Source organism: Somniosus microcephalus, chromosome 5 (assembly GCF_052327205.1).
Source record: "Somniosus microcephalus isolate GS21.2 chromosome 5, FLI_Smic_1.0, whole genome shotgun sequence".
NCBI lineage: Eukaryota > Metazoa > Chordata > Chondrichthyes > Squaliformes > Somniosidae > Somniosus > Somniosus microcephalus.
In genome coordinates this window covers 174,143,495-174,168,658 of record NC_140991.1, presented here as the reverse complement: position 1 = coordinate 174,168,658, position 25,164 = coordinate 174,143,495, and the positions used below count along the sequence as shown (strand labels likewise).

The 25,164-nt window shown below is 44.7% G+C and overlaps 1 protein-coding gene across 1 annotated transcript in view; it reads right to left on the bottom strand.

Annotated features, from left to right (window-relative positions):
• Nucleotides 1-25,164, bottom strand: part of abcb5 (ATP-binding cassette, sub-family B (MDR/TAP), member 5) — a 211,491-nt gene that overhangs the window by 24,177 nt on the left and 162,150 nt on the right. Inside the window, exons 19-23 of the mRNA XM_085989371.1 lie at nucleotides 15,480-15,683; nucleotides 13,500-13,600; nucleotides 5,722-5,862; nucleotides 3,637-3,793; nucleotides 1,196-1,393 (exon numbers count right to left, since the gene is read on the bottom strand). Of these exons, the coding sequence (XP_085845497.1) occupies nucleotides 1,196-1,393; nucleotides 3,637-3,793; nucleotides 5,722-5,862; nucleotides 13,500-13,600; nucleotides 15,480-15,683 (801 nt within the window). The remainder of the gene's footprint in view (nucleotides 1-1,195; nucleotides 1,394-3,636; nucleotides 3,794-5,721; nucleotides 5,863-13,499; nucleotides 13,601-15,479; nucleotides 15,684-25,164) is intronic.

The following is a 25,164-nucleotide window of genomic DNA, read 5'->3' as shown; positions in this document are numbered from 1 at the left end:
GCCTATGTGAACCTGGGATCATGCAGGGAAGTGTTCCTTTCACTTCCTGACTCTTAGCCAATCAGAAAACAGAGAAAACATGTCAATAGAAGACAGTAGTCTTCTACTGGCATATATCTACAATCTACATGGCATTTAATAGTCACTCTTAATTGGAAATGTTGGTTAAAGGGATTTAAAAAGGTAGGTATATATATTTTAGTTATGCCAGATATACATTTGATCAAACATCTTTCATAACTATGTGTAAATAATAATGGAGCATTTGTTAGATATACAGTTCTTACCTACTCAGTATTTGATCAGATGCTCCATTATTTGAATTGTGCCAATAAAGTAAGCAAACCCAAGTACAAAATGTTTCTATTAATCAGTAGTTTTTTATATTGTAATATGTTGAGAAATAATCAGCACACAAAAACATTGCCCTTTTTTTTATGTTTCTAAACCAATATATCCAATCTATAGAATGCCTATTGCTGGTGTTTATTGTGCTTAATTTCTGGGTTCAAAAACTCATTGGGAAAGTTTGCATTCAAAGAGCTATGTGTCGGATCAATAAATTTTTAATCAGAAAATGCTGAAAACACTCAATGGGTCAGTCAGCAGCCATCAACTAATACAATATTCTCATCCATCCTCCCCTTACGCTGTGCAACAGGCTCCTGCGCCTGTCTGCACCAGATGTAAAAATATTCAAAGTATTAATCCGCAGTAGGTAGGCAATTAGCCCAACTTTTCACCAGCATGTTGATTTCAATGGGTGGGTGAAATGTGCAGTGAAGCCGATGCGGAGTCAGAACTTGACAGATCGCAAGTTCGGATTTTGCGATCCCGAACTTGTGGTCAATTTCAAAGGCGGTATGACGGCACACTCTGAGATTACATCATCATACCAACCGCAAATTCAGGCCAATGTTTATACAGAAGATCCAAGAAAGATGGCTGTGATGGATTGGCCATGTTTCAAGAAAGGAAACAGCTAGAATACCTTTCATAGCCCTACATACAGAGGTACACGGAACAAGAAGTCAAGGAAGACCAAGGAGGCGCTGGATAGACAATGGGATACAGATAACTGAAGCGGCCAGGCTAGTTCCGAAGCAACAATAGTGAAGTGAATTCACTCAGCCCCCATTGTTGCTGCTGAGTCGAAGTAGGGGAATTAAAATTGTTTTTATGAACTAACTCTTACCACTTGTCCATCAATAACATCATAAAATCTCTCAAGTAACTGAACCGAAGTGCTCTTTCCGCATCCACTGCTTCCAACAAGTGCCAGGGTTTGTCCTTTATTAATTTTTACATTCAGACCCTTTAGAACCTGTACGTCTGGCCTTGTGGGGTATACAAATTTCACATTACGGAACTCAATGTTCCCTTCGAAGTTGCTCTGAAAGGAGAAAGGTTGAAATGGTTATGAGGATGAAATATAGAAGGTATGCTAAAACAAACCAGTCACAGCACTGCTGATATTATTGTACTATGCAATTTGTGAACGGTACTGCTCTGGATCTTTCAATAGCTAACTGTGCATCTTTAATGATATATTTATCCAATATACAGACTTCAAGCAGTACAGTTCATTTTACAAATTTATGATAAAAATTTTACTTTGTATTTACAATAACAGCGCTGGTAAGGAACTTAAACTATGATGATGAACAGACACCAGGAACAGCAGCACTGATCTAATATTCTTAAAGAAATCCCAACTGCTAACTAGGAAAAAAGTGATCGGGCAACTGCAAATGCTCCATTAAGTTCTCAATAATACTGAAAACTCAGCAAGATTTATTAGCACAATACAACAAAAATAGTAGAGACAAAGCAAAATTCACTCACTCTGTCTTTTTGAGGATCTGATCTGACTTTTTTCTCATCCCAAAACTACAGCCCTGATTTTAATTCCCATAGTGAGTGAAGATGAAAATCAGCCTCCTTGTCCACAAACTTTACTTCCTATTGTCATAATTTTGGTCACATTTTTTATGTCAACATTTAATACTGAAAATGCCTATGTAATCAGTTATGTGGGTATTCCCTACGTTAATAGATCCTGGTGATGCTGCAGTTGCACACTGACTGCCTCCTGTACCACTGTATCCTCTGACACACTGTGAGCAATGCTATGGGAGATCTACCTAGTGATCTCACAAACTGCTTTCACAAATGACAAAGTTACTTCCTTGTGGATCTGTTTGTAGAGCTGAAGATTTTATATTTCATGCCCTACATTGTGATATTTTGCCAACTAGATCTTTTTCTTGACTCACCTTAATCAAAGATGTACTGTTTTTGTTACATGGGAAAATTGGAACATACAGGACAAGAAAAGACTACTGCGGTCCAGCTGATCTGTTCCAGCCCCTACGAAGCATATCCCATGATACTTCTCATACCCCTCTATCAATTATTTTTTCTAGGCACTTATGCAACTGGCTCTGGAATTTGCCAATAAAATCAACCCTCACGGCCTCCCTTGGCAGTCCATTCTGTACATTCATGACCTTCTCTGTAAAGTAGTTAAATCTAAGCTGTCTTTTCTCCTTTACATTGCTAAGTTTGAGACTATGCACTCTTGCAGTAAAGTCTGCCATCTATCTTCATAACTCAAATCCCTAACACCAACTATCAATTTGGTTGCCCTGCTATCAAGTTAGTTTGTAATCATAATATCCCATTCTATTCTGCAGTACGGGTGCTATGAGAGGTGAGTCATGTTGATTGGATGGAATAGAGGGAGTTTTACCAAGCACAGCAAGGATGTGGAGACCTTATTAACGTCTGATGATTGCCTCATATGACTATTGGACCCTTTATATAATGGGAATTATGGTTTTTACCTGTAGCATGCACTTCTCCATTGCCTCATAGAATCATAGAATGGTTACAGCACAGAAGGAAGCCATTGAGCCTATGCCGGCTCTCTGCAAGAGCTCTTCAACTAGTCCCACTCCCCTGCCCTTTTCCCGTAGCCCTGAATTTTTTTTCCTTCAGGTACTTATCCAATTCCCTTTTGAAAGCCATGATTGAATCTGCCTCCACCACCCTTTCAGGCAGTGCATTCCAGATCCGAACCACTCGCTGCGTAAAAAAGTTTTTCCTCATGCTGCCTTTGGTTCTTCTGCCAATCACCTTAAATCTGTGTCCTCTGGTTCTCGGCCCTTCCGCCAATGGGAACAGTTTCTCTCTATCTACTCTGTCTAGACCCCTCATGATTTTGAACACCTCTATCAAATCTCCTTTCAACCTTCTCTGCTCTAAGGAGAACAACCCCAGCTTCTCCAGTCTATCCACATAACTGAAGTCCCTCATCCCTAATACTGTCAAACATAATCGGAAATGCCTCATCAGTAAGGTAGGTTTGCTGTGCTATACTCTCTCTGTCATCACTCCTGTTTGTTCACTCCACAGCTGGTTTGAATGTAATTCATAGCACTTGTGTACCTTTTAATAGGATGAACAATTGATTCAACACCACCATTGCAAGTTGCAATATGAGAGTTCCAAGAATGCAACATGAAAAATGTGAGAATTAATTAGCACTTATTTAAGATACAATCAATGCAACAATATATATATACAATATGTATATACAAACAAACTGCATATCTACAAACATGAGCTACCCACCAGTTTTTCTCCCTCTTCATTGTAACTATCAATTAGTGGCTTCCTTTGAAGAAATTGTATTACTTTTTGTGCAGAAATTTGAGCTTTGTTATAGTCTGGTGCAAAAGATGCCATTTGTCCAATATTCATAGCAGAAAATATAATGACAGCAAAAACCCTGAAATTATTTTTTAAAAAAGGAATGAAAAATCATGTTATATTATTTCAGGATTTTGGAACAGCATGCTAGCAATTAAATAGACGTTTCAACAAAGTTAGGCAAATTATTACAATGATGCTACTTTTAATGTTTTCTATCTTTCTAACAAGGCATTCCCAAAGGAAGTAAGCTGTGTGTGTTTGTGACTGAAATAACTCAGCCAAAGACAGAGCTAATGAACAAAGATATCCAAATAACTGGAACCAATAAAGCTAAACACAATTGTCCCAAAATTCCAATCTTCATTTGGAGGCCAAAATCATTTATATTTTGCATAAGGGATCAGAGTTTGAGGCATAATTCAGATACACCAGAGTTGCACCCATTCCAAAATATTAATTTCCAGTAAAAATGGCTACTGGTTTGCTGTTGCACCCGATCCCAAAGTGGTGCATGTTCGCAAATGAGGATAATGAGGGCAAAAACTGCCGTCCCAGAAATCCCACCATTTACAGCAGACTAGCACCTGACTTAAGTTAAGCCTGTAGGAAGAGGGGGGGTGCTGTGGTTAGGTTATCTGCATGACTTGTCAAACCAGGAATTGGTTGAGCTCACAGGCTTTGAATGTCCACAAATTCTGTCTGAAGCATCAACTTTAATGGTACCAATTAGAAAATAATCTTTTCTCAGCTGCACAATTAAGGAAGGATTCTGCAAGCTGTAGGCTTGCCAACTCTGGTTGGATGTATTCTTGGAGGTTTCATCACATGACCTCCCACCTCCTACCACACCAGCCAGTTAAACAGCCTCTTTGCTCATCTCCAATATTTTAGAACTAATCAACAAAAGTGCACAAAATGGTCATTGCCACCATTTTTGGAGTACTACCACCTGGTTTTGGCTGGGAGGAAGACCCCTATGTGAATTGAGATGATATTTGAAATTAGGCCCTTCCTTAATAAGGCATGATTCAAAATAATGCTTAATGCACTTTTCAATATTGCCATGATCAGAACTTTATCTTGAGAATATAGTAAAATATGGTCTACAGTCTCTGTCGCAGCATACGTGATGTCCTGGGAATGAAGGTGACCAAACCTAGGGCCAGATTTTCAGTATAGACAGTTTTGGGGCGCTAACCTTAGCGCCCGCCCGAAGTTAGCGCCCGCCCCAAAGTAGCGCCCCGTTGCTGGAAATTCAGTGGCTTCGCCCTAAGAGGTTGGTGGAGCGCTAAAAGAGGCGTTCCACTACTATCTTTAGGCGCTAAGCCGGCGGTGCAGAGCGCAACACCCGAGCTCGGGCGCAGCGCACGGCAGACACTCTGGTGCCAGTGAGCTCTTAAAGGGGAAGGGTGCATGTGTTTTTTTCAAAGGCAGAGTCTGGGGGGGAAAAGAGGAGGAGGAGGAGGAGGAGGAGGAGGAGGGAAACATAAATACACCATTCACAACGACACACTGGATCCTTCCACACAACACATGCAGACTGCCTTGTATAGGGCAGGAGGAGTGCCCTTTAATTTGCGCTCCCCAGGGTGTGTTGCGTTCCATTTTACAAACGCTCTGAACGCCAGCCGCACAATGGGGCGGTCCGACTGAAGTTTTGATTCGGGGCGGCCAAAGGGCATTGCACGAGGATGTGACATCATTTTCTGCGCGCGCATCCGGGCGGCCGCTAAACTTTGCGCCGGCGCTAACGGGCAACTTAATTTGGGGCGGGGCGCAAACTGCGCTGCGCCCGGGCGCTACACGCATAGCGCCCGAAAATCACTTCTCTTAAGGCGCTAACTGCTGGCGCAAGCAACTGAAAATCTAGCCCCTAAAGTTTACCTTGTTATCCTAGCCTAGGATTGTTTGGTTAAACCTATTCAGGTACTGTATAATGCATATTTAAACATTGCCATAGCAGCAGTACTGAAGATCATGGGTATATTTTATAAAATAACTTACAAGAACACGTCCTCAAAAACCATGAAACAATTTACGATGAGCCATGCTCCAAATCGGAAGACCACAGCATTGATAAAAAACATCATACTTTGTGCGAAACCATAGTTGAAGCCATAGAAGGGAGCTTTCAACAGTGTAGTTCTGGAAAATTCAAAAAAAAAATTAAGTAAAATGTGACATTTTAATCAACAACAACAACAACAACTGCTTGTATTTATATAGCGCCTTTAACGTAGTAAAACACCCCAAGGCGCTGCACAGGAGTATTTTAAGATAAAAAAAATCACAGTGTGAAAGAGTGAAAATATTTTATCTCCCTTGGTTAATTCAACATATTCGCTGTCTTTAGTTTTAAACAACTGCTAGATTGAAATTGAGTAATGTTCAGAAAAAATTATCTACAGCATTTCATTTAAAACAATTGTGAATGTTACCACAGAAGATGAGGGGAAGCAGTGCCACTGTCCGTGAGAATATTAGTTTGTTCTTGGCGCAAGAGGAGAAAATGTACTAGTGGTAGATTATCCCTGGACCCTGCTTATAGGCTGCTTCCTCCAGAATAGCAAATGTCAGAGGAGCAGGTTAGTGAGACCAGTGATCTGTGATTCCCTCTCCCCATAGTTCAGGAATGATCAAGTATTTTGTCTCTGACCACATAATGTGTATTGTGGACACACATTATTTTCATATATTTCAAACTAAAGATACTAATAAATCTTAATGTTTTGATTTAGGATTATCCACCAATTAGACCCACAAAATCCAAAAGGGACAAACCAGCTAGTGAGAATGATATGTTGTTTGGATTCCATGGGTCAGACTGCCAGGGCTCTTGGTTTACATATGGCTATAGTTTGTACTCCAAAAGGGCAGATAGAAGCTGGACTTATTTCCATTGCTATTGAAGAATAATGGCCGCGATTTTGCCGGCGCTCAGAGGGTGGGTTTGGAGGCGGGTCCGCTGTTAAAATTGAAATGATTGACGGCGAGTTGGGAACCCGCCGCGAACTCGCCTCCATGCAAGTTTCCAAAGTGTTGGCTCTGCGATTTCAGAACAGGCCCGACACCAAGCGGCAGGTGAGACATTTAAAATAGTTAACTGCTTGTTAAGTGCTTGTTAACTACTATTTTGCCAACCTTTTTCTATTTTCCCACATTTTCAATGAGTTTCATGTCATTCAGAGATCACGTCAGGTAAGTGTGTCGGGAGTTCCAATGAGCTGAATAGTTCACAGCTGCAACTGCAGTATAAAAGCAAAACTCTCATATCTGTTCCCTTTCCAATGTCAGAAGTTGCTGATTTCAGGATTTCAAAGACACATTTAATCTGTATTGAGGCTGTAAGTGTGTGGTGTAAACTTTATATGCACTGTCACCTCCTTGGAATAACCTCTCTCCCCATTGACTGATTGCTTTTAACATCTCATCCTCAACTGCCATATATAACAGCAGAATGGGAATGATTTATACCCTCTCATCCTGGTCCTCAGAATCTGAAGAGGATCAGCCGTAGCAGCAGCAGAACCAGACATACTAGCAGCTCCAACAACAAGCGTGCCAACCTTCTCCTCAACCATCTGATGCTACATAGGGCAGAGGGCGTCAGCGCAGGGCTGCACCGTGCCGCAGGCGATACCCCCAACACAGGGTTTACAGGCTGAAGATGAGCTTCCTCAACATGAGTGAGCAGTAGTGCCAAAAGAGGCTAAGACTTTCACGACAGGTAGTCGCAGACATTTGCACAATGCTCGATCAAGACCTGCAGCCCAGAGGAGTGGGTGGACACTCCTTACCAGTGGCTGTCTAAGTCACCACTGCCCTCGACTTCTTTGCGTCAGGTTCCTTCCAGGGATCATCAGCAGACATCAGCAGCATCTCCCAGTCGGCTGCACACAGATGCATCACGCAGGTCACCGATGCCCTCTTTGCCAAGTTCACCAATTACATCCACTTTGCCACTGATGAAGCCAGTGTTACCGAGCGGGCGCATGGCTTTGTCAATCTGGCTGGCTTCCCATGGGTGCAGGGCGTCATCGACTGCACACATGTGGCCATCAGGGCACCCCATCAGAACTCAGCAGTATTTGTCAACCGCAAGGTCTTCCACTCTCTTAACATGCAGCTGGTGTGCAACCATAGGAAGAGCATCATGCATGTGTGCGCTAAGTTCCATGGCAGCTGCCATGACTCTTACATCCTGCACCAGTCCACTGTCCCTCGCACTGCCAAATGAATTTTCTGGCTGGCTCCTTGGAGACAAGCGCTATCCCCTGAAGACGTGGCTAATGACACCGTTGAGGAGGCCATCAAATAAGTCTGAGGAGCGCTACAATCAAAGCCACATTTCCACCAGAAGACTCATAGAGCAAACATTAGGGTTGCTCAAAATGAGCTTGAGATGCCTGGACAGATCTTGTGGAGCCCTTCAGTACACACCAGCCAGGGTCTCGAGAATCGTTGTTGTCTGCTGCAGCCTGCACAACATCGCACTGCAGCGAGGATTAGCACTGGATGAGGAACAAGGCGCAGAGCACACAGTCTCTTCAGAGGAGGAGGAGGTGGAGCAGAATAAGGTTCCACATGAGGAAGACCTGGAGGAGGTGGCTGACCCACTGCGACCAACACGTGAGCACATTGCTGCCCGTGAGGCCAGGGATGGCCTAATCAATGCCAGATTCACCTAACTTTATGCAGCACAGACATGTGGCTGCCACATGCACATGAAAGTTGGCATGACCCCACTTCAACACCATAGAGCATCTCTACAATGAACTGTGCATTCTTAGCACTGTCATCACCATTGCTGGACATAAAAGATGCCCTTACCCTTCACTGTGCCACTTCAAATTGTGAGCACACATATGGCAACGAATTCAAACATTCACAAAACATTACTTTATTACAACAAAATAAAAGGACAGAAACTTAACTTTCATTTATAGCAAGACACCCAAGTGACTACCCTTATGAATATTTGTGTGGGAGCTTTCTTTTACGCGTGCTTCTACGTGGTGCTACCTCTGTGGTTTCAGCAGATGTAAAGGCAGCCTGCTCACTTCCCTGCTATGCCTGTTTAGACGCCTTTGGCGGTCGTCCTCTGGGTTTTGGAGCCTGTGAGGGCCCTGCCAAAGCCTGCTCCTCCTGTGGCTGTGCAGGGGCAGACTTGGCCATCACTGTTCGGGGAGCCATCAGGGGCTCTGACCAAGGGGTTGGCAAGGGGTGGTAGTTGAGCGCTTGGAGAGGAGCCCCCACTTCCATGTCCCCTCCCACCATCATCCCTCTCATGGGCCACCCACACTTCTCTGCTAGCAAGTAGCTGGAGTGCACCTTGCTGCACATCAGTGGGACCATGAGGACTCATGTCTGTACTGACATTCCTCATAACAAGGACGTCCATGAAGCTTTGGTTTCTCTCCTCGATAGATACCCATCTATCCTCCAAAGCTGACCATCTATTTATAAGTGTTACCATGTTCTCCTGAGCCTGGCGATCTCCATGGAGGTTACCATCCTTTCCATGGCGGTACCTACAGTTGCCAGTGCATGTGCCATGGTGTTGCTCATATTTGAGATAGACTCCTTCATTCTCTGCACACTCGCAGTCACCATGGTTGCTAACCCAGTCACAGCCTCCTGCACTTATTCCTGAAGGACCAGGATCGCTCTCTTCCTGGTTGGCCCCCCAAGGCTCAGCATCTGCATGCAGCTGAGCAGAGCTAGGAGACTCCAGCGGCCTCCAACAAGGACTCTACACTGTTGTTTCTGTCTCCACCACCTGCTCTTGCTCACTTGTGAATTGTGATACACCAGGTGACAACACTAATCTATCTCGCATAGGACCAACCGAGGTGTGCGTCTCTACGCTGGTGCTGGGCACGCTCATTTCTACTGATGTTGCTCCCTCAGAGGCTGGAGGATCCTCTGAGGAGTGCTCCTGCTCTTCCTCCAGAACATTAGGGTGGGGGGCTCTTGATGGTCCTGTGGGAGAGTAAAGACATGAGTTAGACTTGTGAAATGTAGATTACAGACACATCCCATTACGCACATGATGAGCATTCAATTTCTACTGACATCAGATCCCATATGAGTCACTCATCAATGCCAAATACGATGTATGGAAAATAATTCTGTCACGTGGTTGTTCTACTGAGCCCCTCTCTCTGTCCCCCACTTCAAGCTGGTCAACTATTCCTGCAATGTCTAGAGCTGCCTCCTCAGCATTGGAGAGCTCAGCCAACGATGGTGGTCCTCCTCCTGTTCTCTCCCTCTCCCTCTTATTGTGGGTAATGAGGGAAAGAAGTGCAGTTTTAGTGAGAGTGATGGAATGAGTGTAAAGAATGGATAGGATAGATGTAAAAGGGAGACTATGATGGAGTGGGGTGCCAATACCAAGTTCCCTCCTTTTGATTTGTTAATTGTTGTCATTGCATAATATTGAGGGTGTGTGTGAGGGGTGCATAATAAGATGGGGATGTGATTCTGTACATAGGGAGAGAGGGATGGGTGATGGTGCAAGGGATATTGGGGTGAGTTAGGATGTGTAGGAGTAGGGTTGGCAATGCAGAGTGATGGGGATGTGATGACAGGCACAGCAGAATGAAGGTAAGTGTGCTTTTATACTCACTTTTCCTGAACGTAGGAGATCATTGAACCTCTTCCTACATTGCACCCAGGTGCAAGCAACCACAGACCTTGCATTCACCTCCTCAGCTATTTGCAGCCAGGCTGCCTTTGTCTGGTGAGGTGGTCTCCTCCTTCCATCCCCAGGGAATAGAACCACCCTGCGTTCTCTGACTCCCTCCACAAGAACATGGAGGGAGTCATCGTTGAATCGTGGTGCAGCCCTTGGTCTCTCCGCAGTCATTTTTCAAACAAACAACACTAAGAAGCATAAAATCAGAAGTGAGAGCAAATGGGGACATGGCCCCCTTAAATAGTTCGGCAATGAACGCGTCATCAGAGGACCTCACCAGACCGGCACCTTGTAATTGGACCAGGTAACGTGCATGGTGGGCTTAAAAAGCCCAATCAGCGCAAAATTGTTTGCACAGAGCGGCGTGAGCCGGGAGAGGGAGCGGGACCCACCAACTACCTCTCCTGCTGCGAACCTGTCTCCGCTGGCAAAATCCAGCCCAATGTTTCTGTACTGTGGAAAAGATGATTATGGCCTGGAGTCCTGCCATTCATCGTATAACAGTATTTAAAAACAAAAGCCTAGAAATTGGGCCACTTACCGCCACCCATTTGTGCTGCTGTCCTGGCGAAAATGGCGGGCGCCACTCTAGCACCCTTCTCTGTCACGGGACTCGGCGGCTGCCATTTTGGTGAGGGCCTAAGTGCTGCCGATAGCAGTGCTGGCGATGAAAATTAAGAGAGGGTTTCACCAGCCAGCATGCAACGCCGACTTAACTTCACCTCAGCAAACTTCGACCTTAGTGCTGAGTTCAGTGGTGAGTCCTAAGCTAGCTATGAAAACTCAGCATTCAGTAGAATGACAGAGATGCTATCAGCACTTCTTAAAGGGACAAACACATCTTCCCGAAGTTTGCATTTAAGCTTTTGGACTGGTACTTTTTTATTTTATTGAAGTAGTGGCTTGGTGCAATACAAGTTAAAGTTTTTTAAGTGTGCAGGGAGTGCTGCTGGATGCTTGCAAGGCCTCGGATGGTAATGAAAGGCCTCTGAGAAGACGGAAAGTGCTGGAAATACTCAGCAGGTGAGGCTGCATCCATGGAGAGAAAAACAGAGTTCACGTCTAAATTCGAGATGCTGCCTGACCTGCTGAGTATTTACAGCATTTTATGCTTTCAATTCAAATTTGCAGTATCCGCTCACAGAGGAAAGAGGAAGACGCAGAAGAGGAGAAAGCAGAAGAGGAGGATGCAGAAGGAAGGATGACAGCCCTTTCTGGCTGGGATATCGGGAATGGAATCATCTGTCTGCTGTACTAGTGACCACAATCCCAATTCCCCTTTCAACATTTGTCCTACACCTTACCCTCCCTCTGTTGCTGACCATCACAGCGTCCTCTTGGCCACAATGCTGAAATAAAAGCCACCATAAAGCAAACTTTCCAATCCAGCTTTATACATCTATCCATCCAATATGACATCAAGAAATCAACTCATCACCGTTACGCATTCCCGTAGTGACTGTTTGTGTGTGTGCCTTTGCCTATCCTACTGACATCATGCAGTGCTACCCCAGTGGTTGCAGCATGGCTGGTTGAAGGCCACTACCTTTCAGTAGGGGACAGTGTAGATGGCCTTGCTGGTCGACCTTGAAGAGCTGGTGGCTGGGAGTGTGAAACCAAGTTGTTGTTGTTGTCGTCATCGTCGTCATCGTCATCGTCGTCATCAAGCGGTGCATGCAAGAAGGAGGATAACATATGAGGATACCAGCATCTTGTATCCTTTCAGCCCCACCACTGGCCAAGGGCTCAGCCATGCCCCTGCCAAGAATGGCCAGTACCGTCTCTTCCTAGGGTGTGAGGTGAGGCTAGGAATGGGAGATGTACCTCGTGTTTGGTACAGATTGTTGGTAGGTCAGTGATAGGAGGGGTGGGGGGAGTCATGCATTGAGAAGTGTATGAGGCTAGTAATGCAATTGATAGGATATGGCTTTTGAAAATGCATTCATTGACTTTGACCACTGGTCTGAGGTCCTGAAGCTTCTTTGGGCACTGGAGCCAGGTGATGGGGGTGACACTGCTGGCAGTGATGGCCTCGGTGATGTGGTCCCACATTGTTCTTTCTGGAGGGCCTCCTGGCCCCTGTGGGTAGAGGACCTCTCTTGCAGTGTTAGCCCCCTGGACAAAGCTGGAGTGCTGCATGCGAGACCTTGGGTGCCCCTTTCCTGGCTTTTTGAGCCATTTGTGTAAGTGCTGAAGCACTTTTCCCATTTTTTTTTAGGTGCAGAATACAATTCAGCTTTAAGAGCTGAAGACTCCCAGTTGGGAATTCTTTTTTTTTCCAGAAGGCAGTTGAGCTGTAAGGGCTAAAAACTGTCTATTTTTACATCATTTTAATTTTTTCCATTTCATAAGGCATTGCCCCTTTAAGAGACTGAAAATGCTTTCTGAAATGACAGCCTCACTTTTAGAGGGTCTGTTCTAGTTGTAATGATGGTTTGGCCACGCTATATTGGGGCCTGCTGCCGGGGCGAACGCCACCAGGACGGCGTTACACTGTGAGTTTAGTGCTGGGCTGATGATAACTAGACCCCAGTGACAATTTTTCAGTCCTGCCAGCGCCACCATTTTTGGTAGGCCATTAACACCCTGCTGCGGTGGCACCGGCAGCTTTTGTGGCGGCCATGAACTTCTAGGCCAAATTGTTTAAAGCAACAGTTAACGAATGGAAAGAAACATGATCTGCTAATCTCAGTGTTCATTCCAATATTATTAACAAAAGACAGCAACTACAGAATAGAAAAAACATTTGCTGGATACTTAAAAGATGTGTCCAATTTAAGCATATTATGCCAAGGGAAAATTACTATTTCAGCTAGCAAACAGGGTGGCAACTTTCCCATTACACCTCCCATCATCCTGCAGACTGGCGACTTGCTGAAAACTGCCCAACCTTATCAAATAGGGTGGACAAGTTTATCTACTGACAATTTAAGCTGGCATTCTAAACCCGAGACGGTCTCAGAGCATTCAATCCTTTACAATAAGAGCTACAAAAATATTAATATAAACCATAATGTTTTCAAATGTAGACTCTATATCACAAGGATATTACATACTAAATTAGTAATTTGGAAACACTGTGCACCTGCAGGGTTTATCTACGTTGTCCATGAATCTTTTGTAAAAAGCATCTTCTCTTGCTAAAGATGCAATCGTTCTTATGTTCTCCACTGCTTCTGTTGAAATCTGAGTTGAAGTGAAGCAGAGTATCACAAAGATTACTATTCCACACAATTACTGTGTTAGATATAAACAGAACAGGAAAAGACAAATAAAGTACAATGCATTAACTTAAATAATGAAAAAAAAATTTACAAACAATTTAGAGGGAAAAATTTGGTATCGACCATTGTGTGGCGCTAACATCGCCTAGGCACTAAATTTAGCACCCAGCGCTAATTAGCGCCAGCGAACACAAAATTGAGTTTTAGCGCCCCAAGAGGGAAATCAAGTGTTCCACTTCCTTCTTAGGGCGTTAACGTCGGAGAGCGGGGCGGAGACATCAGCAGTGCTGCGCACTGGGCCATGCAGTGCTTCCGTGTTCAAAGGCTCCTTCCCTCCCTTAAAGGGAAGGGCCATCGCTGCAGGCTCTGCAATAGAAAAAGTACCTACCTGGACCACCAAGGCAGCCGTGATCCAGCGCAGAATGCCGGGCTGATCGATCGCGGGCAGGAACCCGCGAAAAAAACTAGAACAGGAAAGGTAAGTTTTTTTCCACTTACCTCGGCCACCTCGCCTTTAATCACCGCCCCCGAAGCGGCCGGCCGCCCGATGCACACCTCCTGCAGCTGTCGGTGTTTTCGACTGGCGCTGCTGCAGGGGGCGGAAGTCCATTTCGGGTCCGGGGCGCTACCGGGGCGATGCGCACGGTGATTACGTCACGATCTCCAGGCGAAGGATTTTGGGGCGTAATGCCATAGCGCCATTACTGCCAAATATGGCGGGAGTCGATGTCAGCGCTGCGCCCGGTCGCAAAGCCAATTGTGCCCCATTAATGCCCCCCCGGGGGTGCTAATGGGAGGTGCAAAGGCACCCAATTTCATCCCCTTAATTTCTAAAGCAGTGGAGCTCAATTACATTTGGAGCAGTCAACAAGTTAAAAGAGCCATTCTGGAAGAATCTACCTGATACCCACAGCATATATAAGAGGCCAGATGCCATTTTAATCCCTTTTTGTGACCCTTATTGGTCACTTTATGAGCAGTAATGGCAGGTGCAGCCAACACTTGTAACTTCTATGGGCTATTATAAACAATGCAGTATCTTTTAGCCACAAAGACACAGGTAAGAAATAACAGATTTGTTAAGCTATGTTTGCAGAATCTTCAGAATGTGGATTTATTGTGTTGCTATTGACTGAAAAGAATATTCAAGTGCAATTCTCAAGGCCAACGAATAAAATAGGGTACTGTATATTCTGATCCACTAGAAGCAAAGAAATTAAAGGGATGACTTCCTTGCACGGGGCTGCATTCACCAGGAGTACACATCAGAAAATTGTTCGTGTGCAACCCATGATTTTCTATTCATAATTTTAATGGACAGGCAATATTAGGGCTTGTGCTCATAATTTCCTAACACGCCCTCTCGGCTAATGTTCTACACCACGAATGTGCATTTGGAAAATCAGCTCCTAAATGTCTTCAACCTAATTGATACGGTATTAATGAAAAGAAATTTTAATGCATTACCAAATCACCAACAGCGGGGAACTGGTTTCCTCTGAGCTGTATGTGTACTGAAATTGTAAACCCTTTCTTTATAAAGGTGCTTACAATTTTATTATGGGTAAATTTTCCATTTGCACTCCTGGCAGGTGAGAAATATTGGAGGTGATTTTCGACTTTAGACAATAGTGCAAAATGAACGATATCGGCTCGGCCGCCCGTTAAACAGTTCTCTGATTTTCATTTCCATTGGCCGAGCCAATATTGCATGTTTTACTCTATCTCCTAAAGTCAAAATTACTCCCATTGTGTGCAATTGAAAAATTTACCTCATGGGGCCGAGAGAAAATCTTCTCCTGATGTGTTAACTCTATAAACAGACTTTAGTAAGTTCTTACCTGTCCAGATTCTTCTAGAGATTTATGGTCCTTAGATGCATGCCCCGAAACTGATTTTGTTACAATAATGTTTGCAACAATAAGCAACGGGACACAGCACAGGATAACTAAAGTTAACTGCCAGCCAAAAATGAATGCGACGATAATAGCAGCTCCCAAGGTGCAGACATTCATTGCCATCAAGCCTAATCGTGCTCCAGTGGCCTGGAGGGGAAAAAGTATACATTGGTTCAACACAACATTTAAGAGGCAATTCTGGGTTTTAAACCGGCCAGCAAGTAAGCAGTTGAACTACTTCAAACAAAAATTAATTAATCAAATATAAGTGTTGCTTCTTGAGCTCACTAAAAAGCAAAGTTTTTGCGTGGAATGTATGACACAGCTAGCTATATTTTGCAGAAGTTTAACCTGGAAATAAACACCTCCCTTGTAATATCAAAGGCTCCACTTAGCCAATTGTATTTTTATTCTTGCTAGCACTAGGATATATAAACCAAAAGCATTATTGTACAACCGGATTTTCACAATCCTTCTGCTAGTTTATAGCTGATGGCATCTTAGCATTTGTAGAGTGTAATATAGAAGATGTCTTACAGCATAGTTTGGGAGCTAATATTACATGAAAAGGTTGTGACATTACAATCCTGCTGCATTTATAGAGTGCAGGTGAGAGACAGGGCAACAAAACTCGAGCACCAGCTATCCGACCTGCATTCCCTTTAAGGGGACCTCTCTGTTGAGACAAAAGATCACTGAACTTATCTTACATTTGTCCTTAAATTATTCAACAGAACATTTTCAAGTAAGTTATTAGCTGGATTTTCATTTGAATGATGGGTTGGTGTCGGGGCTAGACTTCAGGCCACACATGCGACCCTGCTGCTAACTGGTGTAAGTCTCCTGAAGTGTCCCTCAATAGTTATGTGGGGTGGGTTCATAGGGATGAAACCACTGCTCATTGGTTTACCATCACTGAAATGGATGGAAATTCTATGGGGCTGTGGTGTTTAAAACACTGATTAAAGGGACACATACTTTTTGCAGGGAGCAACAGAGCAGTGCAAAAATTAGTCAGGAAGGAGCAGCTTTTGGCAGTGCGGGGGTGGGGGATCAGCAGCAGGAAGGGCTCCCAGATTTGCTTATGGTTGATATTCTTATCATAGAAATAAAGGCAAGAAAGAGGAACTCCTGGGGATTGAGAACAGAAAGCTCCATACGAAAGTGGTTCAGAAATGATGGAAGGAAGTGGCAGAGGCAGTGATTTGAACCTCCAAAACCTCACGAGCTGCCACACAGTGCAGAATGAGATTTAATGGCCTCTCAAGGTTGCCCAAAGTAAGTGAGGGCGCTGTTCCCCGTGCACATCCTGTAGGACTGATAGAGGCATGACTCTCTTTCTCTCTCATGTCATTACCTGGGTGGCAGGAAAGCTGAACTAAGCACAGGTGAACCATTGGAAACAATAATGCACCACTTTAGAAAATACAAACAATAAAATTAGGAGCAGAAGTAGGCCACTCGGCCCTTCAACCCTGCTCCGCCATTCAATAAGATTATTGCTGATCATTGACCTCAACTCCACTTTCCTGCCCGATCCCCATATCTCTTGGTTCCCCTAGTGTCCAAAAATGTATCTATCTCAGCCTTGAATATACTCAATGACTGAGCATCCACAGCCCTTTTGGATAGAGAATGCCAAAGATTCACAACCCTGAGTGAAGAAATTTCTCCTCATCTCGGTCTTAAATGGCCGACCCCTTATCCTGAGACTATGCCCCCTAGTTCTAGACTCTCCAGGCAGGGGAAACAACCTCTCAGCATCTGCCCTGTCAATCCCCTTCAGAAACGTATATGTTTCAATGAGATCGCCTCACATTCCTTTGAATGCCAGAGAGTATAGGCCCAGTCTACTCACTTTCTCCTCATAGGACAACCCTTTAATCCCAGGAATCAATCTAGTGAACCTTTGTAGCACCACCTCTAAGGCAAGTATATCCTTCCTCAGATAAGGAGACCAAAACTGTGCACAGTACTCCAGGTGTGGTCTCACCAAAGCTCTGTACAACTGTAGCAAGACTTCCTTACTCTTGTACTCCAACCCCCTTGCAATAAAGGCCAACATGTCATTGGCCTGCCTAATTGCTTGCTGTACCTGCATGCTAACTCTCTGTGTTTCCTGTACAAGGACACCTAAATCTCCTGAACACCAACATTTAATAGTTCCTCACCATTTAAAAATATTCTGTTTTTCTATTCTTCCTACCAAAGTGAATAACCTCACATTTGCCCACATTATACTCCATCTGCCACCTTATTGCCCACTCACTTAACCTGTCTATATCCCTTTGCAGGCTCTTTGTGTCCTCCTCACAGCTTACTTTCCCACCTAGCTTTCTATCATCAACAAACTTGGATACATTGCACTCGGTCCCTTCATCCAAGTCATTAACATAGATTGTAAATAGCTGAGGCCCAAGCACTGATCCTTGCTGCACCCAATAGTTATAGCTTGCCAACTGGAAAATGACCCATTTATTCCTACTTTCTGTTTTTTGTCCGTTAACCAATCCTCTATCCATGCTAATATATTACCCCATGAGTCCTTATCTTATGTAACAACCTTTTATCTGGCACCTTATCGAATGCCTTTTGAAAATCCTAATATACATCAACTGGTTCCCCTTTATCTACCCTGCTAGTTACATCCTCAAAAAACTTTAATAAATTTGTTAAATGCGATTTCCCTAACTCTGCCTAATCATAATGGCCCATATTTTCCGATCCCTATGGGTGTGTACGAGATGTGTACGCACCCGTAGGGACATGGGAAATGCCAGTTTCAGGCATGCGAAGTGCATGCGATGAAAATCGGCATTTCCGATCTGTCAAGAATCCTCTTGACAGATCACACGCCTGCCCTGGAGAAGGGCCTCTGCGGGTGGAGATTTCTGCTTTCTGCAGAACCTCTACCCGCTGAAATCACTTAAAAATCTTACGCCTGGTAAAAGCAGACGTAAGGCTTGCTTTTAACAGCATAAGAGTTTTAAAAAGTTTTGTAAAAATTTTCACTCATTTATAATTTACAAATACTTTTAAAAAAGGTAAGTTTATTTTCAGCCCCGTAAAAAACTTTAATTATTTTTTTCAAAAAATTTAATTTTTGTTTAAAATATTTAATTTAATGTAATTTTAACTCATTTTAAAAACGTGATGGTTTTTAAAAAATTGTATATAATATTTTGATGTCTTTTTTCAGTGATCCCCATTCATACTTTTGACAGGTCTATCTGTCAAAAGTGAGAAGGGGGTTCCCTTCTCCCATTGGCTCGCCTGGCCCACATGATCCCAGGAACGCTTGCAAACCGCATGCGCCCCTGTGATACGTGGGCCCTGCGTATTTTGTCATGGAGAGGCCCAGGATCGGGAATAGCCAGACCTTGGGAGCCCTCAGGTAAGAGCGCAGATTTTTTCCCGATAGGAGGCATCTGCACACAGGAAGCCTCCTATCGGAAATTATGGGCCATTATGATTTTCTAAGTGCCCTGTTACCACTTCCTTAATAATGGATTCCAACAAGCCTAACTGGCTGGTACTTCCCTGTTTTCTCTCTTCCTCCTTTCTTGAATAGCTGGGTTACATTTGCTACCTTCCAATGTTAACTCCAAACCCAGGTAAGAACTCATATTGCCTGCCACAATCATTAGATGGTTGCAGACACCTGGGTGAAAAGAAGTGCAGTTGCGACTCAGACTCCTTCATCACAGTATACACTCCATACAAAGGAAAAGCCTGCACACATCCAGAGACAAAGAAAAGCATCTGGAGGAAAAGGAGAATCATCCACTTTCCAGAGTTTGAGTGTACACGAGGAGGAAGCTTTGCAGCTCGTGGGTTGTGGGGGGTGGGGGGTGGGTGTGCATGCAGGAGTCTGTGGGAAATGAAGAAATACAAAGTAACGTGGCAAGAACAGATTGGTAATGGCAGGGAAAGGGAGAGTGTAGTTAGTTTCAGCTTCATGTAGAGCATTAAAGTATTTAAACAGTGAATCAACCACTATTTCTTCAAAAACTTATTTGATTGTTCACACAGCTAAAGAGGTCTCTGAGTTTTTAACATTATAGGGGATTGCTTGTGTTGTGTCTGTGTATAATAAGACACAGACTGCAGGAGAAACGGTATAACAGGTGTTTACTCAGCGTGGCTCACACTGGAACTGATCTGTACAGATTACTACTCAGTACTATATATAGGTGTGGTCACTGCCGGTACTGCAGTATATATGAGCTGCAAAAGATAGTTCCCCCCTTAAAGGTATATACATTACAATTCCTCCCCTTTTAGATTAACAGTACCATAACACTCCTTAACAATTAAATATCAAACTAATTACAATTAACACTTTTAACATGCAACATTAGCTGAAAATAATCTATTTATATATTCAGTCTTTGGGGAGGCTTCCTGATCCTTTCTGGATAGCGCCTTTCCCGAGTGTCTTCCTCTTGGTGCGGAGGCGATTCTGGCCCCCTGTCGTCGGTTGGTTCATCAGCTTCCGATGCTACTGTTTCTGGGGTAGATGCAACCTGTACGTCGGGTTCATCACCAGGTACGTATGGGCGAGGCATGGGGTTGACTTGTTCCTGTGACTCTAGGATCTGGTCAGCATGGCGTCTCACGATGCTCTCCCCAACGTCCACTGTGTACATTAGTGGGCCCTGCCGTGTGCATATCGTTCCTGGCTGCCATTTTTCTGTTCGGTAGTCGCGGGCCAAGACTGGTTGCCCTATATTGAAGCTCCTTGTAGGCTTCTCATGGATGTGCTGGAATTGCTTACTCTCAACATCTCTTCGTACGTTTGGTCTGAGCAAATCCAGGCGAGATCTTAACCTTCGGTTAAAGAACATCATGGCTGGGGCCTGGTTGGTGACTGCATGTGTCGCATTCCGGTAGGCGAACAGGAAATTGTCCACCTTGTGCTGCAGCGGAATGTTGTCATTGTACATAACCTTTATTGCCTTCTTAAAGGTTTGTACGAACCTCTCAGCCAATCTATTTGTGGCTGGATGATACGGGGTGGATGTGTAATGCCTTACCCCATTCTTTTTCAAGAACCTCCGGAACTCTTCGGTCACAAACTGTGGTCCATTGTTGGAGCAAATCTGTTCTGGCAAGCCATTCCTGGCAAAAATGGTCCGTAGGACTGCAATAGTTTTCTCCGTGGTGGTGGAGGACATTTTGATGACCTCAGGCCATTTCGACTGCGCATCCACGGCTATTAAAAACATTGAGTCCATGAATGGACCAGCAAAATCAATATGCACCCGTTGCCATGGAGATGTGGGCCACTCCCATGGGTGTAGAGGGGCCTGTGATCATGCATTTTGGACTTTCTGGCATCCTGTGCAGCTCCTGGTCAGGTCCTCGATTTGTTTATCGATTCCCGGCCACCACACATAAGCCCTGGCTAGGCTTTTCATTTTTACCCCTCCCAGATGACCCTCATGAAGCACATTGAGCACTCTATCCCTTAACTTGGGTGGAATTACCACTCGGGATCCACACATCAAGGTCCCCGGCACACTGACAGCTGTTCTCTCCTTGTCGAGAATGCTGGCAACAGTGAGTCACCATGTGCTGGCCATCCCTTCACCGTCAAATCATATACCCGAGACAGTGTCGGGTCATTTCGGGTTTCCTTTTCGATACAAGCGTTATTTACCGGTAGGTATTCAACTATAGTCGAATGGAATATTTCGACAGGATCCACTGCTGGTGCTTCCTCTGCAGTAGGCAGTGGCAGGTGTGATAGCCCATCAGCATTTCCATGCTGTTTCGTGCCCTTATATTCAATCTCATAGTGGTGCGCCCCTAGAAAAAGTGACCATCTTTGTAGTCATTGCGCAGTCATCACCGGAACGCCCTTCTTCGGATTAAAAATGGAGACAAGAGGCTGGTGATAAGTCAGCAAGGTGAATTTCTTCCCGTGCAGATAGTGATTGAACTTTTTCACTCCCCACACTAGGCTGAGGGCCTCCCTGTCAATCTGGGCGTAGTTACGCTCGGCTGAGGTTAGTGATCGTGACGCAAAGGCTATTGGCCTCTCTGAGCCGTCCGAGAATTTGTGCGACAGCACCGCTCCAATGCCGTAGGGTGACGCATCACATGCCAACCGAATTGGTAATGCCGGGTTGTAATGGGCCAATACCTCTTTCGATGTGATTAGTGTTTTGCTCTTCTGGAAAGCTCGTCTACATTCGTCACTCCACTTCCATGGCACCCCAGTTTGCAGTAGGGTGTTCAGTGGGTGTAGTATTGTAGACAAATTTGGCAAGAAGTTATGGTATTAGTTTACCAGCCCGAGGAACGACCTCAGTTGTGACACATTTTCCGGTGCTGGAGCCTTGACTACTGCCTCAATCTTCTCTGGGGACTTATGTAACCCCTCTTTATCGATAACGTGGCCACAATACGAGATCTGTTTTCTAAAAAACTCGCATTTGGGGCGGTTAGCTCGGAGCCCATATTCCGGCAATCTAGTGAGCACCTGCTCCAGGTTGGCAAGGTGATCACTATCATTTTCGCCCGTGACCAGGATGTCGTCCAAATAACACTGGGTCCCTGGGATCCCTTGCAGGACTTGTTCCATTGCCCTCTGCCAAATAGCCGGAGCTCATGCTACCTCGAATACCAGCTGGTTGTATTGGTAGAGACCTTTATGGGTGTTGATTGTGAGGTATTTTTTTGATGCTTCTTCTACCTCCATTTGCAGATACGCCTGGGCCAGATCAATCTTAGTGAAGCGTTTCCCTCCAGATAGTGAGGCGAAAATATCTTCAATCCGCGGAAGTGGATATTGTACAGTGTGAAGGACCGGGTTCACTGTTACCTTGAAGTCCCCACAGATGCGAACCTTCCTTGGTTCCCCAGGCGTGCTGCTCAACGACTTTTTCATCACAGGGATGATGGGTGTAGCCCACTCGCTCCAGTCTACCTTGGACAGTACACGTGAATGTTCCAGACTCTCCAGCTCTGCTTCAATGGCTGGGCGGATCGCATAAGGTACCGGTCTGGCCTTAAAAAATTTTGGGCTTGCGTTTTCTTCAATTTTAATCATCGCTGTCATGTCTTTTAGTGTTCCGAGCCCTTGCTGGGACACTTCTTTCATGTCAGTTAGGATCTTTGACAGTCGCTTTGACAAGTGGCCCTGAAAATAGTAGATGCATTGCTGGTCATCTTCCAGAACTCGATAGACTCTGGAACAGTACCCATGGATTGGAGGGTAGCCAATGTTACCCCACTATTCAAAAAAGGTGGCAGAGAAAAAGCGGGGAATTATAGACCGGTAAGCCTGACATCGGTAGTGGGGAAAATGCTAGAGTCCATTATAAAAGATGTAATAGCAGAGCACTTGGAAAGCAGTGACAAGATCGGACAAAGTCAACATGGATTTACAAAAGGTAAATCATGCTTGACTAATCTACTGGAATTTTTTGAGGATGTAACTAGTAAAATAGATAAGGGAGAACCAGTGGATGTGGTGTATTTGGACTTTCAGAAGGCTTTCGATAAGATCCCGCATAAGAGGTTAGCGTGCAAAATTAAGGCACATGGGATTGGGGGCAAGGTATTGACTTGGATAGAGAACTGGTTGGCGGACAGAAAGCAAAGAGTTGGAATAAACGGGTCGTTTTCCGAGTGGCAGGCAGTGACTAGTGGGGTACCGCAAGGATCGGTCCTAGGACCCCAGCTGTTCACAATATATAGTAATGATCTGGACGAGGGAATTGGATGTAATATCTCCAAATTTGCAGATGACGCAAAGCTGGGTGGGAGGGTATGCTGTGAGGAGGATGTCATGAAACTCCAGTACGAATTGGACAGGTTGGGTGATTGGGCAGAAACATGGCAAATGCACTATAATGTGGATAAATGTGAGGTTATCCACTTTGGTGGCAAAAACAGGAAGGCAGATTATTATTTGAATGGCAATAGATTGGGAGAAGGGGAAGTGCAAAGAGACCTGGGTGTTCTTGTGCACCAGTCGCTGAAGGTAAGCATGCAGGTGCAGCAGGCGGTTAAGAAGGCAAATGGTATGTTGGCCTTCGTAGCAAGAGGGTTCGAGTACAAGAACAAGGATGTCTTGCTGCAGTTGTAAAGGGCCTTGGTGAGACCGCACCTTGAGTATTGTGTGCAGTTTTGGTCACCTTACCTGAGGAAGGACGTTCTTGCCATGGAGGGAGTGCAGCGAAGATTCACCAGGCTGATACCTGGGATGGCAGGAATGACGTACCAGGAGAGATTGTGTCAATTGGGCTTATACTCACTGGAGTTTAGAAGATTGAGAGGGGATCTCATCGAAACCTATAAAATTCTGTCAGGTCTGGTCAGACTAGATGCAGAAAGGATGTTTCTGATGGCCGGGGAGTCCAGAACCAGGGGTCATAGTCTAAGGATAAGGGATAAGCCATTTAGGACTGAAATGAGGAGGAATTTCTTCACCCAGAGAGTGGTGAACCTGTGGAATTCTCTGCCACAGAGGGCGGTGGAGGCCAGTTCATTAAATATATTCAAGAAAGAGTTGGATATATTTCTTGAGGCTAAAGGGATCAAGGGATATGGGGAGAAGGCAGGGACAGGGTACTGAATTTGAATGATTAGCCATCATCTCATTGAATGGCGGAGCAGGCTCGAAGGGCTGAATGGCCTACTCCTGCTCCTATCTTCTATGTTTCTATCTGACGTCGTCATCCTTTTTGTCAGCCACAGTCAGTGCCTGTATGGAATGCCAATCCAGTTGTATTTTCCGGATCCATTCACGTCCCAGTAATGGTGGTCCTCCATCTTGCAATACATACAGTTCTAGTTTTGGTGTTTCCTTACCGTTATATATAACGGTCACCCTTATTTTTCCTTTGGGGTAGACTTTTTGCCCCATGTACGTCTTCAAAATAATTTTGGTGTCTCTCAAGGGTATGTGTGAGAATAGCCGCTCGTAGTCCTGTCGGTTTATGACTGTTAGTGCTGATCCTGTGTCTAATTCCATCTTTACCTGGACTCCTGCTACCTTGAGAGTGACCCAAATGGTTTGGTGATCCTCCGTTGTGATCACATTATGTAGTTTCAGACAACTCAGTTCCCTGCTTTCGGAGTCGTTATCACTCATCTGTTCGTCTGAACTATTCTCCGTCATCTTATGTGCCTTCTTGTACTTTTCTTTGGTAGGTTTCTTATTGCTAGTTTTCTTTCCCGACCTGCAGACTCGTGCTATGTGTCCTACTTTTCCACACTGTCTGCACACTTTGTCTTTGAACCAGCAATCATTCTAGTCGTGTGTTGTTCTGCCGCAGCGATAGCACTTCTCTGTTCTATATGACATTTCGTTTGTGCCATATTCTTGCGGTCTCTGTTGTATCTCTGCAGTGCCCCGTGCTGCTGCTTCATATGATACCGCAATGCTGAAAGCCTTTTCCAGCATAAGGTCCTTTTCAGATAAAAGCCATTTCTGGGTTCCTTCACTTTGAAGCCCACACACAAACTTGTCCCTTAAGGTAGCTGCCAGTCCCGCTCGAAACTGGCAGTGTTTCGATAGTTTGCACAGTTCTGTTAAATAATCAGCATTGCTTTCATCCTTATGCTGGTTCCGTTTGTGAAACTTGAATCTTTCTGCTATCAGCAGCGGTGTGGG